At 54.2% G+C, this 14,843-nt stretch overlaps 1 protein-coding gene across 5 annotated transcripts in view; it reads left to right on the top strand.

The window, feature by feature from the left end:
• IL4I1 (interleukin 4 induced 1) overlaps positions 1-14,784 on the top strand; it is a 42,945-nt gene extending 28,161 nt beyond the window's left edge. The window contains exons 1-8 of one of the 5 annotated variants that reach the window (XM_066374051.1): positions 7,089-7,218; positions 7,447-7,481; positions 7,572-7,804; positions 8,469-8,581; positions 9,131-9,332; positions 12,762-12,830; positions 13,146-13,282; positions 13,743-14,784. In XM_066374051.1, coding sequence (XP_066230148.1) covers positions 7,469-7,481; positions 7,572-7,804; positions 8,469-8,581; positions 9,131-9,332; positions 12,762-12,830; positions 13,146-13,282; positions 13,743-14,649 — 1,674 coding nt within the window. In that variant the 5' untranslated portion in view covers positions 7,089-7,218; positions 7,447-7,468 and the 3' untranslated portion in view covers positions 14,650-14,784. Of the gene's footprint in view, positions 1-7,075; positions 7,482-7,571; positions 7,805-8,468; positions 8,582-9,130; positions 9,333-12,761; positions 12,831-13,145; positions 13,283-13,742 lie in introns of those variants that run through there. The other 4 variants (XM_066374048.1, XM_066374052.1, XM_066374050.1 and 1 more) reach the window with 4 other exon arrangements.
• The last annotated feature ends 59 nt before the right edge of the window (positions 14,785-14,843 follow it).

The raw sequence follows: 14,843 nt of genomic DNA, 5'->3' as shown, positions 1-14,843 counted from the left end.
ACAAATGGCCTCTACTTAAGTTCCTCTTCACTAGGTAAAGGTGAATCTCTCCTCAGTAAACTCTCCCTTTCTTCTCTGATTAAGGATAAGAGTGGCAACTGGATTTATGGTTATGGCTTTCTTTTCATCTCAAACCTCAAAACAACCACCTGCAATAATGGCCCAGCCTGTCCCCCAAGATGAGGCCCCTCCCTCATTGGGCATGCCTTGGTATTAAGAGAATCAGATATTTGAAACAGATGCCTGACCTGTGGTGTCACAGTGGATAAAGCATTGGCCTAGAATGCTGAGGTCACCACTTTAAAACCCTGGGCTTGCCTGGTCAAGGCATGTACGAGAAGCAACTACAAGTAATGTTTCCTCCCACCCCACTGCCATTTTTCTCTCTCCTCTAAAAAAATCAATAAAATCTTAGAGAAAAAATAGAGATTTCCAGAGTGAAAGAGCAACCTTGATCTAGGGGAGATTGAAACAGGATCTCAAGCACTGGTGTGCTGGTTAATAGTATTGATATATAACAGGTGTCTTTGGGTGGGGGAAGCCCTGACGGGTAGCATATGCCAGTTCCCATGGTGTAAATAGTACCACCACAGCTGATTTCAAGCCACCAATATAAAGTCACCCAACATGAATTTGAGAAATTGGTGCATTCTATACAGATAAAATTAATTCACCTCCAGAGCATATATAATTATAAATGTAAGCAAATAGGAAGTGATGAGTTTTGAGTATTACTTTTGTTTTTAACAAAATTAATTGTAGCATCGGACTGGGATGTGGAGGACCCAGGTTTGAGACCCCAAGGTCGCCAGCTTGAGCACGGGCTCATCTGGTTTGAGCAAAGTTCACCAGCTTGGACCCAAGGTCGCTGGCTCAAGCAAGAGGTTACTTGGTCTGCTGAAGACCCGCAGTCAGGGCACATATAAGAAAGCAATCAGGCCTGACCTGTGGTGGCACAGTGGATAAAGCGTCGACCTGGAATGCTGAGGTCGCCAGTTCAAAACCCTGGGCTTGTCTGGTCAAAGGCACATATGGGAGTTGATGCTTCCTGCTCCTCCCCCTGTTCTCTATCTCTCCCTCTCTCTCTCTAATAAAAATGAATAAATAAAATCTAAAAAAGTAAATAAATAAAAAAAAATTTTTTAAAGCTTTAAAAAAAAAAAGAAAGCAATCAATGAACAACTAAGGTGGCCTGACCTGTGGTGGCACAGTGGATGGGGCATCATCCTGAAAATGCTGAGGTTGCCGGTTCAAAACCCTGGGCTTGCCTGGTCAAGGCACATATGGGAGTTGATGCTTCCTGCTCCTCTCCCCCCTCCCCTCTCTATAATGAATAAATAAAATCTTTATAAAAAAAAATGAACAACTAAGGTGTCATAACGAGAAATTGATGATTGATGCTTCTCATCTCTCTTCGTTCCTGTCTGTTCCTATCTATCCCTCTCTCTGACTCTCTTTCTCTCTGTTCCTGTAAAAAAAAAAAAATTGTCGGGGAACTTGAAAAGTCTGCCCTCAGACTCAGGGCAGCAGCTGAGGACTTCCCAGGAACAAAGCCCCTCCCCCTCAGATCAGGTCTGCTGCTGGGACCAGCCAGACTGAACTGTCCCAAGCTACCCCTGTGCCCACCCCACAGCTCCCTTTCACTTTTGCAGTGATCACTTCAGTGACTCACCCAGGGGCCCCACACCTTACCTCCAGACACCATCTTGGTTCAATCCCCGTAGCTCCAAAGCTTTTCTGGAGGCAGAAACCAGACCAGGTGTGCGGCTTGCCCAGGCTCAGGTCTAGCACGGTGCTGTGGAATCATATCAGACCCCACTCTGAGGACACACTCCAAATCCACTGAGCTGAAAGCGACACTTACTGACAGATAATATCACTCAAATGCAATATGAATTCTTGAATCTTGATGCAAACCAATTGTTAAAAATTTTTTGAGACATTCAGGAAAATGTGGATATTGATTTAATGCCATTTTAAATGTGCTAATAGTATATAATATTTAAAGTTCTTTTAGAGCAGAGGTTGACAAACTAAGGCCTACTTTCTGTTTTTATAAATAAAATTTGTATTTTTTTGTTTTGTTTTTTGTGACAGAGAGAGGGACAGATAGGGACAGATTGAAGGGAGAGAGATGAGAAGCATCAATTCTTCATTGCAGCTCCTTAGTCTCCTTAGTTCACTGATTGCTTTTTCATATGTGCCTTGACCGGGTTGGGTCTGGGGAGCTGCAGCAAAGCGCATGACCCCTTGCTCAAGCCAGCGACCTTGGGCTCAAGCCAGCGACCTTGGGCTCAAGCCAGTGACCTTGGGCTTCAAGCCAGCAACCTTTGGGCTCAAGCCAGTGACCATGGGGTCATGTCTGTGATCCCACACTCAAGCCAGTGACCGCTTGCTCAAGCTGGTGAGCCTGCGCTCAAGCTGGCAACCTTGGGCTTTCGAACCTGGGTCCTCCACGTCCCAGTTCCACACTCTATCCACTGCACCACACCTTGTCAGGCTATATTTATCCATTTGTTTTTTTAGATAATTTTATAATAGCTTATTTAAGCCAAAACTGACAATTGCAAAGGGAAAATATTGTAGAATGTATTTGTAAAATCTCAAATGGTTCTTTAATAAAGTGTTATTGGGGCACAAGCCACACTTGTTCACTTGTCAGTTGTGGCTACCTGGAGGGCAGAGTTGAGTAGGTAAAATGGAGACTGTGGCTCAAAAGGCCTCAAATATTTAGAAAGTTTACAACCCATGCTTCACAGAAACATCCTAAAGTATTTACAAAATAATCCTATGTATGGCATTTGCTACAAAATTCAACAAGGGAGGAAGAAAATGTAAATAAAACAAGATGGGCTCTGGCCTAACCTGTGGTAGCGCAATGGATAAAGCGTCGTCCTGGAAACACTGAGGTCGCCAGTTCAAAACCCTGGGCCTGCCTGGTCAAGGCACATATGGGAGTTGATGCTTTCTGCTCCTCCCCCTTCTCTCTCTCTCTCTCCCTCTCCCTCTCTCTCTCTCTCTCTCTCTCTACCTCTCTCCTCTCTACAATAAATAAATAAATCTTTTTAAAAGCACAAGATGGGCTCTGATGCAATGAATGCATTTGGGTTCAGCATCCTAGTCTCTCTCTATTCTTGTATAGCCTTGAAATTTTCCATAATAAGGTTTTGAGAAGGGGGACCTGTCCCCACAATCTTCCAACCACTCTGACTCCACACCAGGACTCGGGCACCACTGGTCTAACAAGGGAATCAGGACAGAACCACGACTATTCACCCCAGATCCGTACACGCCCAACAATGACTTCTGTCGCGGGCTAACCAGAAAGGCCATGGGCGCTGACAGAGCCCCCCAGAGCCAGCCATGCAGTGAGTGTCCCCCTCCTGGGGCCCGGGGATTTTGAAAATGGGAAGGATGGGCAGGAGGGCTTCATGGGACAAAGGCCCCTGTCCAGGGCTCAGGGCAGACATGAGGGCCTCAAGGAGTCTGCCCCCTGAACCCCTCCCCTAGCCAGGTCTGGACCCCTGGCTTCCACCTGGGGCCCTGGGCATTCCCTGGGCAGGCTCTGCTCCACCCTGAGACTCAGGGAAAGTTTTAATACCAACCACTCAGGTCTTTGGGCCAACTCAGAGGAAAGAGTACATATAAAGCCTTCACCCTGTCCCTCCAACTGCTGTGCAGCCACCATCACCTTGAGCTGCCCAGATGGGCCACACAGGCTCCCGGGGCGCAGAGCCAGGTTTCTGGCTGCTTCAGACTTGACCCAAACCCCATTAGAGTCGTCTTTGTGGTCCTAGAAGAAAACCAAATACAGTTCTCCCTAAAGACAGTTTCTATTTGGAAAGATTGACATTTTTTCTTAGAAACCCCATTGTAAAACCAGACTATCCCAAAATTAACTGAGGCAAAAAAAACATTCTCAATTCATGGGAAGTCCAGGCCTTCCCCCCAATTTGCCCCCAACCCTGGTTCTCACAATATGTCTGTATCTCCTATCCACAAGCTAAGGAAACTTAACCTGATCCAAATCCTCTTTTTTCTAACTTGTTCCACCTTCATCCATACCCTAAATCTAACCCTAATACCAGTCTCCTTAGTATCATCAGGGGTGGCTCTGGAAGATCTAGGTATTTCTCCCAAAGCAATCCCCAAATGGCCTATCTCTCAACCTGAAAACAGCCTCTACTATGTGGCCTTCCTGCCCACTATATAGGTTTCCGTCCTGGACCACATCTGCTCACTCTTGGGAGTTCCACCCAACATCAACCTAACCCCACAAACAGCTGGCAATGTCTAGAGATATTTGTAGTTGTCACAGCTTGAGGGGCAAGTGTTACTGGCATCTGGTGGACAGAGGCCGGTGACACCGCCCATCATCCTACAGCGTACAGAGCAACCCCCACAAACATGGCCCCACATGGCAGTAGTGCCGAGGTGGAGAGGCCCTGACCTGGCCCATCTCTTGTCCGCAAGCCCGAGCTTGTTGCCAGTTGCAGGGTGATTGAGAACAGGGCTGGAACCAAGCTGCTGGGATAAGACCCAGGCTCTGCCACTTCTTAGCTGGTGACTTTCTGGGCCTCCGTCTTACACACTCTAAAGTGAGGACAGCTGAGCCCCACCCCTTGTCAAATTGTCCCTGGAGTAAATGAAGACAAATGTATAAAGCAGCTGGCACGTGGGACTGAACAACACCCACAGTCACTTTATCAGAAGCAAGGAGATTGATAAGGCCTTGCCCTACTGGGATCCCTTTCTCATTCAAGGCTGACCCCTGACTCTGGGCCACCTCCCTGGCCACCTGCTTGGCTCTCCTCCATGGCCTCCCTCCCTGGCCACCTGTCTGACTTCCCTCAACCCTGCTGACTCCTTGAATGGGAGTCCAGGAGGTGAGCTGGCGTGTGTCCAGAGTCAGAGGGACTTTGAAAAGCAATCTTGTATGGGAGACACCAGGGGGTCGACTCAGGGACCCCAACAGGAATCCCTAGAGTTTGGGGAGCCCCTGGGCTCTGCTGCCTCCACATTATTTCTGCTGCCTTTCTCTGTGGGACTTTGCCATGAGGCCAGACAGCACAGGGACCACTGGGCGGGGACACCTGCCCATTCAGGACATGTGTCTTCTGCTCTGCAGGCCCTATTTCTCTCCTCACAGGTGTCTGGAACTAGAGGAGAATTTCTTTTTTTAAGGTTTTATTTATTGATTTTGGAGAGAGGCTAGAGAGAGAGAAAGACGGGGGGAGGAACAGGAAGCATCAACTTGTAGTAGTTGCTCTCCTATGTGCCTTGACCCGGCAAGCCCGGGATTTCGGACCTGCAACCTCAGCATTCCAGGTCGATGCTCTATCCACTGCGCCGCCACAGGTTAGGCAAGAGGAGAATTTCTGCTTAAGGGACAGCTGCTGTCACTGTGAGTGAGGCCCAGCTCGGTAGTGTTTGCATCCTCCGTGTCATTGTGAGAGAAGCGGCAGGGTCTGCCATGGAAAGGCCTTCCCACTCCGAGGGGTTCTCCGGGTCTGGGTTTGTCCCTCTTGCCACCTCTGAGCTTCAGGATCCTCCTCTGGCAGCATTGGGAAGTCCCCAGGGCGGCAGAGCACAGAGCGAGGGCCACCTCGGAGCGGGGTCACAGGGACGGTCCCCTCGCGGCTGTCCTGACTCCCGCCCTTCTGCTTTCGCTCTGTCTCCAGCTCTGTCCAGCTCGCAGGTTGTGTTTCTTTCTTGGCCGTTGCCCCACCCACCCCCACATCACATGTTTTCTGACTCACCCGTAAGCCCCCTTCGCCCATACCCTCCACCAAACCACATCCCTCTTTGATTTACGGCTCAGACTTTCCGGTCTTGTTGCTGCTGAGGGTCTGCCGCCCTCCTGCCTTTCCTCTTCCCTGCCCCCTGGAGTCCTCTCCCCCCGCCCCAAGAGAAATCCCCCCAAATTGCATCTCCGCCCCCATCCACTTCAGGGCACCCTCCATGTGTCCTCCTGACAAAGCCCCCCCGGCCACAAGACCCCGCTGCCCTGCAGTGGGACTCCACAGAGCTGGGTCATCCTTTTTTTTTTTTGAGCTAGGTCATCTTGTTTTCACTGCCTGCCACCCCCACCGCCAGGAGAAAAGTGACCCAGAGATGGGGTGACAAAGGCCAAAGGCACAGAGGCCGAAGTTCTGGGCCATTTCTCCGAGGTGCCTCCCTCCAACACACTGGGCTGAGCTGAGCACACGGGGTTCTCAGTGCGAGGCTGCGAGGGCTGGGGCCGGCGCACACACCATGCGCTGCTCCTGGTGCAGGCCCCGCTGAGGGACCCCACTTGGGTACTCTGGCTAGCATTTCCTGAGGAGCAGGTTCTGGTACTTGCCTAGGTGCTGCTCCAGGGCCTGACCTGGACTCACGACCTGATCCTCCCACTTGACAGATATAGACTGGAGCCACAGAGGGGAAAGCCACGGCTCCAAGTCCCCAAGTCCCCAGCTGGAAGGTGTCAGGCTCAGGACTCAGGCAGGCTGGCCCGACTCAGGCAGGCTGGCCCAGGGCCCTGCCTCTGGCCACTGTGCCACTGCCTGGGGGTCCCACTGTGGTGCCCATTTCATAGAGGGGAAGACAAGCTCAGAGAGGCCCCATGGGAGAGGAGTGGAGCCAGGGCACAGCAATGGCGGACACAGGGATTCAGAGGTTGTCACAGGGGACATGCAGCTCCAATGCCAGAGACCTTCCCTCTTCCTGTCCAAGAATAAGCATAGGAGAAGGTCGACACATTGACCGTGCAAGCAGGGCCTCAGGACAGGGGACAGGCCGGGGGCAGCCCGCTCTAGCATGGTTAATTAAGCATTGATTTCCGGCCCTCCAACCGCCCCAGAACTATTTGGGGCAAGAGGAAGAAATTAGAGTGATTTGTTTCCTCCCAACGCCCCCTGAATGACTGGCCACCCCTTCCATCCTCAACTAGACTCTGAGCACCTCACCCTGGGACCCGGGGACGCAGTTTCATTTCCTGGCAGCCCAATTTCCCAAACTAGAGGAGGGTGGGGCTTGGCTGGTGTAAGATCAAAGAAGGGGGACCCAGCAAAACAGATGGGAGGAGACAGAGGAGAGAGGCAGTGCTACTGTCCTCAGACAGACAGACGCACGGACGGAGGGAGGAAAGACAAGATACAGAAGAGGCCGGGAGAGACGGGGACCCACAGAAATAGAGACAAGGAGACGAGGGGGAGAGGAGAAACAGACAGGAAGGAGGTAAGGAAAAGGGAATAGAGGCCAGGGAGAGACAGGAAGCAGAGATAGGGAGAGGAGGGCAGCGAGGGGGAGAACAGGGCAGACAGGCAGGCACAGAACAGGAGACTGCAGGACAGGATCGGGGGACACACATGTCCAGAGAGAGCGGTGGCCCTTGGGGCGCTGGGCAGCCCACCGGGAGAGACCCGGGCCCCTGTCACAGTGGCCCTTGCTTCCCCTCCAACCCAGACACCACCTCCCAGCGAGAATCATGGCCTCTTTGGGTAAGTAAGCAGAGGAGGGGGCCCTTGGGAGTGGGGGCAGATACTGCTCCTCTCTCTCCACATACCAGCTGATCCTCTCCTCCTCCCCAGCGCAGTGCCTCCTGGTCCTCGTCCTCCTTGGCCTGGTGGCTTCCCTAGAATGGAAGACTGCCCACAGCCAGGACCCATTTGAGAGTTGCATGCAGGATCCGGACTATGAGCAGCTGCTCAAGGTTGTGACCTTGGGACTCAATCGGACTTCAAAGCCCCAGAGAATAATTGTGGTTGGTGCTGGTGTGGCTGGGCTGGTGGCTGCCAAGGTGCTTGGTGATGCTGGACACAAGGTGAGAAATGCTGCACACAGTCTACCCTGAGTCTTTCCTGCTGCAGTTGAAGGGACCTGGCCACATCCCTGTGGAAGGGTGGGAGTGCTGGGAGGTGGGAATGGGGAGCTCTGCTCCCCCCACCCCCTGTGGTCTGGAAGTGAGGCCTGAAACCCCTGCAGCACCATGACGTGCAGGGGAGCACGTGCTGCACTAAGAGGGCTTTGACTTCCTGCCCCCCTCTCTCGTCACTGAGGGAAGTCCCTGGAAACTTCCCAGCTTCTGGGGGAATTTGTTGGTGGAGATGGACACTCTACCCAAGGGGAAGTGCCCCCTCTGAACTGTAAACACTGTCCCTCTCACTGAAATCCAAGAATGAGAATTGGACCAGGCCAGGGACATCTGTACCTTAGAGAAATTTCCCCCTCTCTGAGCTAGGAAGTCCCTCTTTAATTTGGCCAGAAGCCTTCCTGTTGCAGTCTGGAAATTGTCACATTGTATCTGCTCACTGTGACATTTTGTTCTCCCACCACCCCCTCTCGCCTCCCCGGAAAGAAAGGGATCTTTGACTAGTCTAGGTCTGTGCTGCTGTGTGAATGGGGGGGGGGGGCGGGCACAGGGTGGGGTTGGGGGTCATTGGGAGGAGCTGAAGGGCCCTGCTTGATGCCCCCCACCCATCCCTCAGGTTACCATCCTGGAGGCAGACAGCAGGGTTGGGGGCCGCATCCTCACCTACCGGGATCAGAAGACAGGATGGATTGGTGAGCTGGGAGCCATGCGCATGCCCAGCTCACACAGGTAAGGTCTGACTCAGTGCCTGGTGGGCCCCTGCTCTGGGCGAGATCTGACTCAACCAGTCCTCCAACTTGCTCCTGCTCCCATGCTGCCCAGATGTCATTTCACCCCAAACCTGTCTCCCTAGTCAAGTCTGGTGGAAACCTAGCCTCCCATTCTGTTCTTTCCCTGATGCCAGACCCCCCACTGTACCCTCAAAGTGTCAGGCCCTGAAGTCCGGCTGGAACCCCAGCTGGCCCTCCCCAGCGCCTCCGGACCCCAGCTCTACCTCCCCCTAACCTGGCCCCTTCCCCATCCCAAGCCCACATCCAGCCAGTGAAAGCCACCAGCTCCTGCTCCAAACCCAGTCCTCCACCGGCCCTGCTCCCATTACATTCCCGTCCCCAGCACTGATGACCCTAAATCTGGCCACACTCCAGCATCATGCGTATCCCCAAACCCCATCCCCAATGGCCCTACCCACCCCTTCCCTTCTGCAGGCCCCACAGGGAGAGGGAATTCCCCCCTCTCCTGCCCCCGCCAGGCCCTCACCAGCCTTGCCTGTTCCCTCAGGGTCCTCCACAGGCTCTGCAAGAACCTGGGCCTCAACCTGACCCAGTTCACCCAGTACGACGAGAACGCGTGGACGCAAGTGAGCAGCGTGAGGCTGCGGAACCACGTGGTGAAGAAGATGCCGGAGAAGCTGGGCTACAAACTGCGCCCCTGGGAGAAGGGCCACACGCCTGAGGACATCTACCAAATGGCCCTCAACCATGTGGGTGGACCCAGCAGCCATGCAGCCCTGCCCTCCACACGGTGCCGTCCTGAGCTCCCCTGTCCTCCTCTGGCTGGGCTTTCCTTCTCTCCTTCCTGCCTCTGGTCTCCCATTGCCGTCTCCTCCGTCTTTAGTTTCCCTGCACACTCTGCTGACCCCCAGAGCTCCACCAGCCTTTGGTCTCTGATCCCCTTGTCACCTGCACACTGTCCTGGACGGACCACTTCCCTTTTCTGCATCTTTGGTTTAAACGATTTTTGTTGTTGTTGTTGTTGTTGTTTGTGACAGACACAGAGAGGGACAGATAGGGACAGACAGACAGGAAGGGAGAGAGGTGAGAAGCATCAATTCTTTGTTACGGCTCCTTAGTTGTTCATTGATTGCTTTCTCATATGTGCCTTGACTGGGGGGCTACAGCAGAGCCAGGGACCCCTTGCTCAAGCCAGTAACCTTGAACTTCAAGCCAGTGAGTGACCTTGGGCTTCAAGCCAGCGATCTTTGGGCTCAAACCAGCAACCATAGGGTCATGTCTATGATCCCACACTCAAGGTGGTGAGCCCACGCTCAAGCTGTTGAGCTCACGCTCAACCCAACAACCGGCCCTGGCCGGTTGGCTCAGCGGTAGAGCGTCGGCCTGGCGTGCGGGGGACCCGGGTTCGATTCCTGGCCAGGGCACATAGGAGAAGCGCCCATTTCCTTCTCCACCCCCCCCCTTCCTCTCTGTCTCTCTCTTCCCCTCCCGCAGCCAAGGCTCCATTGGAGCAAAGATGGCCCGGGCGCTGGGGATGGCTCCTTGGCCTCTGCCCCAGGTGCTAGAGTGGCTCTGGTCGCAGCAGAGCGACCCCTCGAGGGGCAGAGCATCGCCCCCTGGTGGGCAGAGTGGTTGCCCCTGGTGGGCGTGCCGGGTGGATCCCGGTCGGGCGCATGCGGGAGTCTGTCTGACTGTCTCTCCCCATTTCCAGCTTCAGAAAAAGAAAAAAAAAAAAAAAAACAACCCAGCAACCATGAGGTTTCAAACCCGGTTCCTCTGCATCCCAGTCCAACGCTCTATCCACTGTGCCACCACCTGGCCAGGCTCTTTAGTCTAAACTTTAAAAAAAAAAATTGATTTATTTATTTTAGCCTGAAAGGAAGGGAGGGGGAGAGACAGGTACATCAATCTGTTCCTGTACATGTCCTGATCAGGGATCAAACCGGCAACCTTGCCAATGGAGTTATCCAGCCAGAGTTGGTTTAAATTTTAATTTGCATCTCCCCCTGGCAACCCCCAGTATCCTGATGCTGAGCTCAATATCTTCCCCTAAATTCTCTCATACTCCCAAGTTCCTCACCTCACAACAGCCCGTGCTCCCCCAGTCTCAAAGGGGACTCCCAGGTGCCATCCTCACTGCCTATCCCCCTACTCCCTCTCTGCTCCCCCAGCTTTGCACGGACTCTCTTGCACTGTTCCCACCTCTATCCCCCCAGCCCTGGCCCCAGTTCAGGCTTCATTCTCTCCCCTGGATTCTGTCTGCCCTGCCTGGAAGGCCAGTTCACTTTCCCACCCAGGGAACCCTGCTCATTCCTCAAGAACCAGCTCCAGCCTGACCAGGCGGTGGCGCAGTGGATTGAGCATCAGACTGGGATGCAGAAGACCCAGGTTCGAGACCCCGAGGTCACCAGCTTGAGCGCAGGTTCATCTGGTTTGAGCAAAAGCTCACCAGCTTGGACTCAAGGTCGCTGGCTCGAGCAAGGGGTTACTCGGCCTGCTGAAGGCTCGCAGTCAAGGCACATATGAGAAAGCAATCAATGAACAACTAAGGTGTTGCCACGAAAAACTGATAATTGATGATGCTTCTCATCTCTCTCCGTTCCTGTCTGTCTGTCCCTATCTATCCCTCTCTCTGTCTCTGTTAAAAAAAAAAACACAAAACAAAACAGCTCCAATGTCTCCTCCTCAGGGAGGGCTGGGATCACCCTTCTCTTGCAGCTCCTAATTGTCCATTTCCCTTTCTGGACAATGGTGGGCAACGAGTTCAGGCCATTTCTGTATTGGCATTTCCCAGTCCAGTGAGCCTAGGGAAATTTGAGGTGAATGGTGAGTAAGTGAGTCAGTGAGTGAGTGAAGGCACATCCTTCAGGAAGTTCTGTGGCCACAAGAGGGAAACCAGGTGGACAAAGAAGAGGGCTGAAATTAGATGGGGCAGTGAGGACATGAGACTGGAACAGAGTGGTGAAGGATAGCCACTGGTATGACAAGCAGAGGTGAGGCAGGGGTACAAGTGCAGGGGTTGGAGGTGGGGGAGGACTGAGGGTGGTCTGGGGCCTGGATAATGTTCTTAGAACTGGAGCTTCCTTAAGAGATGGTACTAGCCTGACCAGGCGGTGGTGCAGTGGATAGAGCGTCGGACTGGGATGTGGAGGACCCAGGTTCGAGACCTCAAGGTCGCCAGCTTGAGTGCGGGCTCATCTGGCTTGAGCAAAGCTCACCAGCTTGGACCCAAGGTTGCTGGCTTAAGCAAGGGGTTGCTCGGTCTGCTGAAGGCCCATGGTCAAGGCACATATGAGAAAGCAATCAATGAACAACTAAGGTGTCGCAACAAAAAACTGATGATTGATGCTTCTCATCTTTCTCCGTTCTTGTCTGTCTGTGCCCATCTGCCCCTCTCTCTGACTCTCTCTGTCTCTGTAAAAAAAAAAAAAAAAAAAGAGAGAGAGAGATATGATGACCAATGGCCCCTGGCTGGTTGCTTAGTGGATAGAGCATCAGCCCAGTGTACATACGTCCCAGGTTCGATCTCCAGTCAGGGCACACATGAGAAGTTACCATCTGCTTCTCTCCCTCTTCTTCTCCTGCAGCCAGTGGCTCAATTGGTTTGAGCATTGACCCTGGGTGCTGAGGAGAACTTGATTGGTCTGAGCATGAAAGCCTCAGGCACTAAAAATAGCTTGGTATTTGAGCATCGGCCCTAGACAGGGTTGCTGGGTGGATCTGGGCGGAGGGGCTAGAACTCTGTGTCTTCAGGTGCTGACACCATGGGAGAACTATGGGCAAGGGAGGGACTGGTGAATACAATGATCCAGGAGACAGTTGCTGGGCATGAAAATGACACAGCATTGAGACAGAGACAGTCCCTGCCTGCACAGAGCTCACAGCCTAGGACAGATGTAGGCAAAATAGCATCGAATTGGGATAAGCATTTCAGTGCCCAGGTGTGCTGGCAGGTGAGGGGCATGAATGCCTCAGGAAGACTTCCCAGAGTGGTGACATCTGAGTAACAGTGGAAGGCAAGGCTGAGGACACAGCATGAGCAAAGGCCTGGCAGTCAGAATGAGACTGATAGATGGCCAGCCATGGGCAGGAGCAGAAAGAGAACCCAGATTTGGACCCCAGGCCGGGCTTCCGCCATCCTGCCCCACAGCTCAATGCTGTCTGCTTGTTCCACGCAGGCCCTCCAAGATATCGAGACACTGGGCTGCAGAAAGGCAATGAAGAAGTTTGACAGGCACACGCTCCTGGTGAGTGAGGCTTTCAGCGCCCCTGTCTGCAACTAGGATCAAGAGAGGGCACATGGGCTTTGGCTGGGACCCAGGCCTGAGGCAGCCTCCCTGCTTGACCATGGGTCTGGACATGCCCCCTCTCTGAGTTTCAGTTTTCTCATCTGCCACAAGAAGCCACAAGAAGCCACAAGAAGGGGGTGGGGACTGGATCGCCCAGGTCTAGGAAACTGTACGAAATGCAGGTTGTCCCACGGAATGGAGAGGCTAAGCTGCGAAAGGGACCCCGCGGGAGTAGGGACTGAACCGGCAGGTTCAACTTGCCTCGTCCTCCAGGAATACCTCCTCGGGGAGGGGAACCTGAGCCAACCCGCCGCGCAGCTCCTGGGAGACGTGATGTCCCAGGATGGCTTCTTCTATCGCAGTTTCGCCGAGGCCCTGCGAGCGCACAGCTGCCTCAGCGATCGGCTCCGGTGAGGGGCGGGGCCTGTGGGGCCAATCGGGGTGAGTGGCAGAGGGGTCAAGGCAATTGAGTGGGCGGGGCTGGCGAGAAGGTCAAAGCTTGTAGAGAGAAAGGGCCAAAGGGGAGGAGAGACAGGGAGCCTGAGTCTGGCGACGGTCCGTCCCCCCCATCCTCGGTCCTCTGGACTCCAGAGGAAATAGGTAAGAAAGGTTTCGGGAGAAGGGCGTGGTCCAGAAGAGAAGAGGCGGGGTTCTTGGCTCACACAATTTTCTGGGTAAGTAGGTGGTGTTCCCGGGGAGGAGGCAGGTGCCAGTTACTGGCGGGTAACGGAGTGAGATTAGGGGGCTCCGGCTAGGTGAAAACTAGAACAAGTACCAGGGAGTGCACAGAGCGGGGCCAGTGGAAAGGGGCAGCGCCTGAGAGCCCGGATCACCCTCCCGCTCTCTCCTTCCCGTCTCGGTCCCCCACAGCTACAGCCGCATCGTGGGCGGCTGGGACCTGCTGCCACGCGCGCTGCTGAGCTCGCTGTCCGGGCCCGTGGTGCTGAACACTCCTGTCGTGGCGGTGACGCAGGGGACGCACGAGGTGCACGTACACTTAGGGACCTCGCTGAGGACCCAGAGTCCAAAGACCATGGCCGCCGACGTGGTGCTACTGACCGCGAGCGGGCCGGCGCTGCAGGGCATGAAATTCTCGCCACCGCTGTCGCGCAAGCGGCAGGAGGCGCTGCGCGGGCTGCACTATGTGTCGGCCACCAAGGTGTTTCTGAGCTTCCACCGGCCCTTCTGGCACGACGAAAACATCAAGGGCGGCCACTCGATCACCGACCGCCCGGCACGTGAGATATTCTACCCGCAGCCCGACGAGGGCGCGCTGCTGCTGGCCTCGTACACGTGGTCGGACTCATCAGCCCCGTTCGCCGGTCTGAGCGTGGAAGACACTCTGAATTTGGCGCTCGACGACGTTGCAGCGCTGCACGGGCCGATTGTGTACCGGCTCTGGGACGGCAGAGGCATTGTCAAGCGTTGGGTGGACGATCCCCACAGCCATGGCGCCTTCGTGTTGCAGCCGCCGACGCTCTGGCACACCAACAAGGATGATTGGCAGGAGTTCAACTGGACGATCCCCTATGGTCGCATCTACTTTGCTGGCGAGCACACTGCCTACCCGCATGGCTGGGTGGAGACGGCTGTCAAGTCTGCGCTGCGTGCCGCCATGCTGATCAACAACCAGGAGCCTCGGCACACGGAGGGGGGGCCTGTGCGGGTGGCGGAGACACCCATGGACAGCCAGCCCCTGTACGAGTCTGAAAAGGGGGAGAGCATTTACCCTCCAATTCTACACATGGCACAGGACCAGCTGGACAACCACTATTAAAGTATTTTTGCAAAAAGGCATGTGGTCTCGCCCCCTTCCTGGCCCAGCTGCCTCCCAGTTTGCTTGAGGCAAAGTCATTAGCCCTCGCGGTAGAAGGGGCTGTGCATACCCCGTATCCCCGGAAGCTGTACTACTTCTGCGTGGGCAGAGGGACTTAAATGGGGGAGGAGAGTGTTTGGCACCACTGGTCAATG

The sequence above is a fragment of the Saccopteryx leptura genome, chromosome 3 (genome assembly GCF_036850995.1).
Source record: "Saccopteryx leptura isolate mSacLep1 chromosome 3, mSacLep1_pri_phased_curated, whole genome shotgun sequence".
Taxonomy (NCBI): Eukaryota; Metazoa; Chordata; class Mammalia; order Chiroptera; family Emballonuridae; genus Saccopteryx; species Saccopteryx leptura.
The sequence above is the reverse complement of the archived record's forward strand: the minus strand, read 5'-3'. Positions and strand labels throughout refer to the sequence as shown.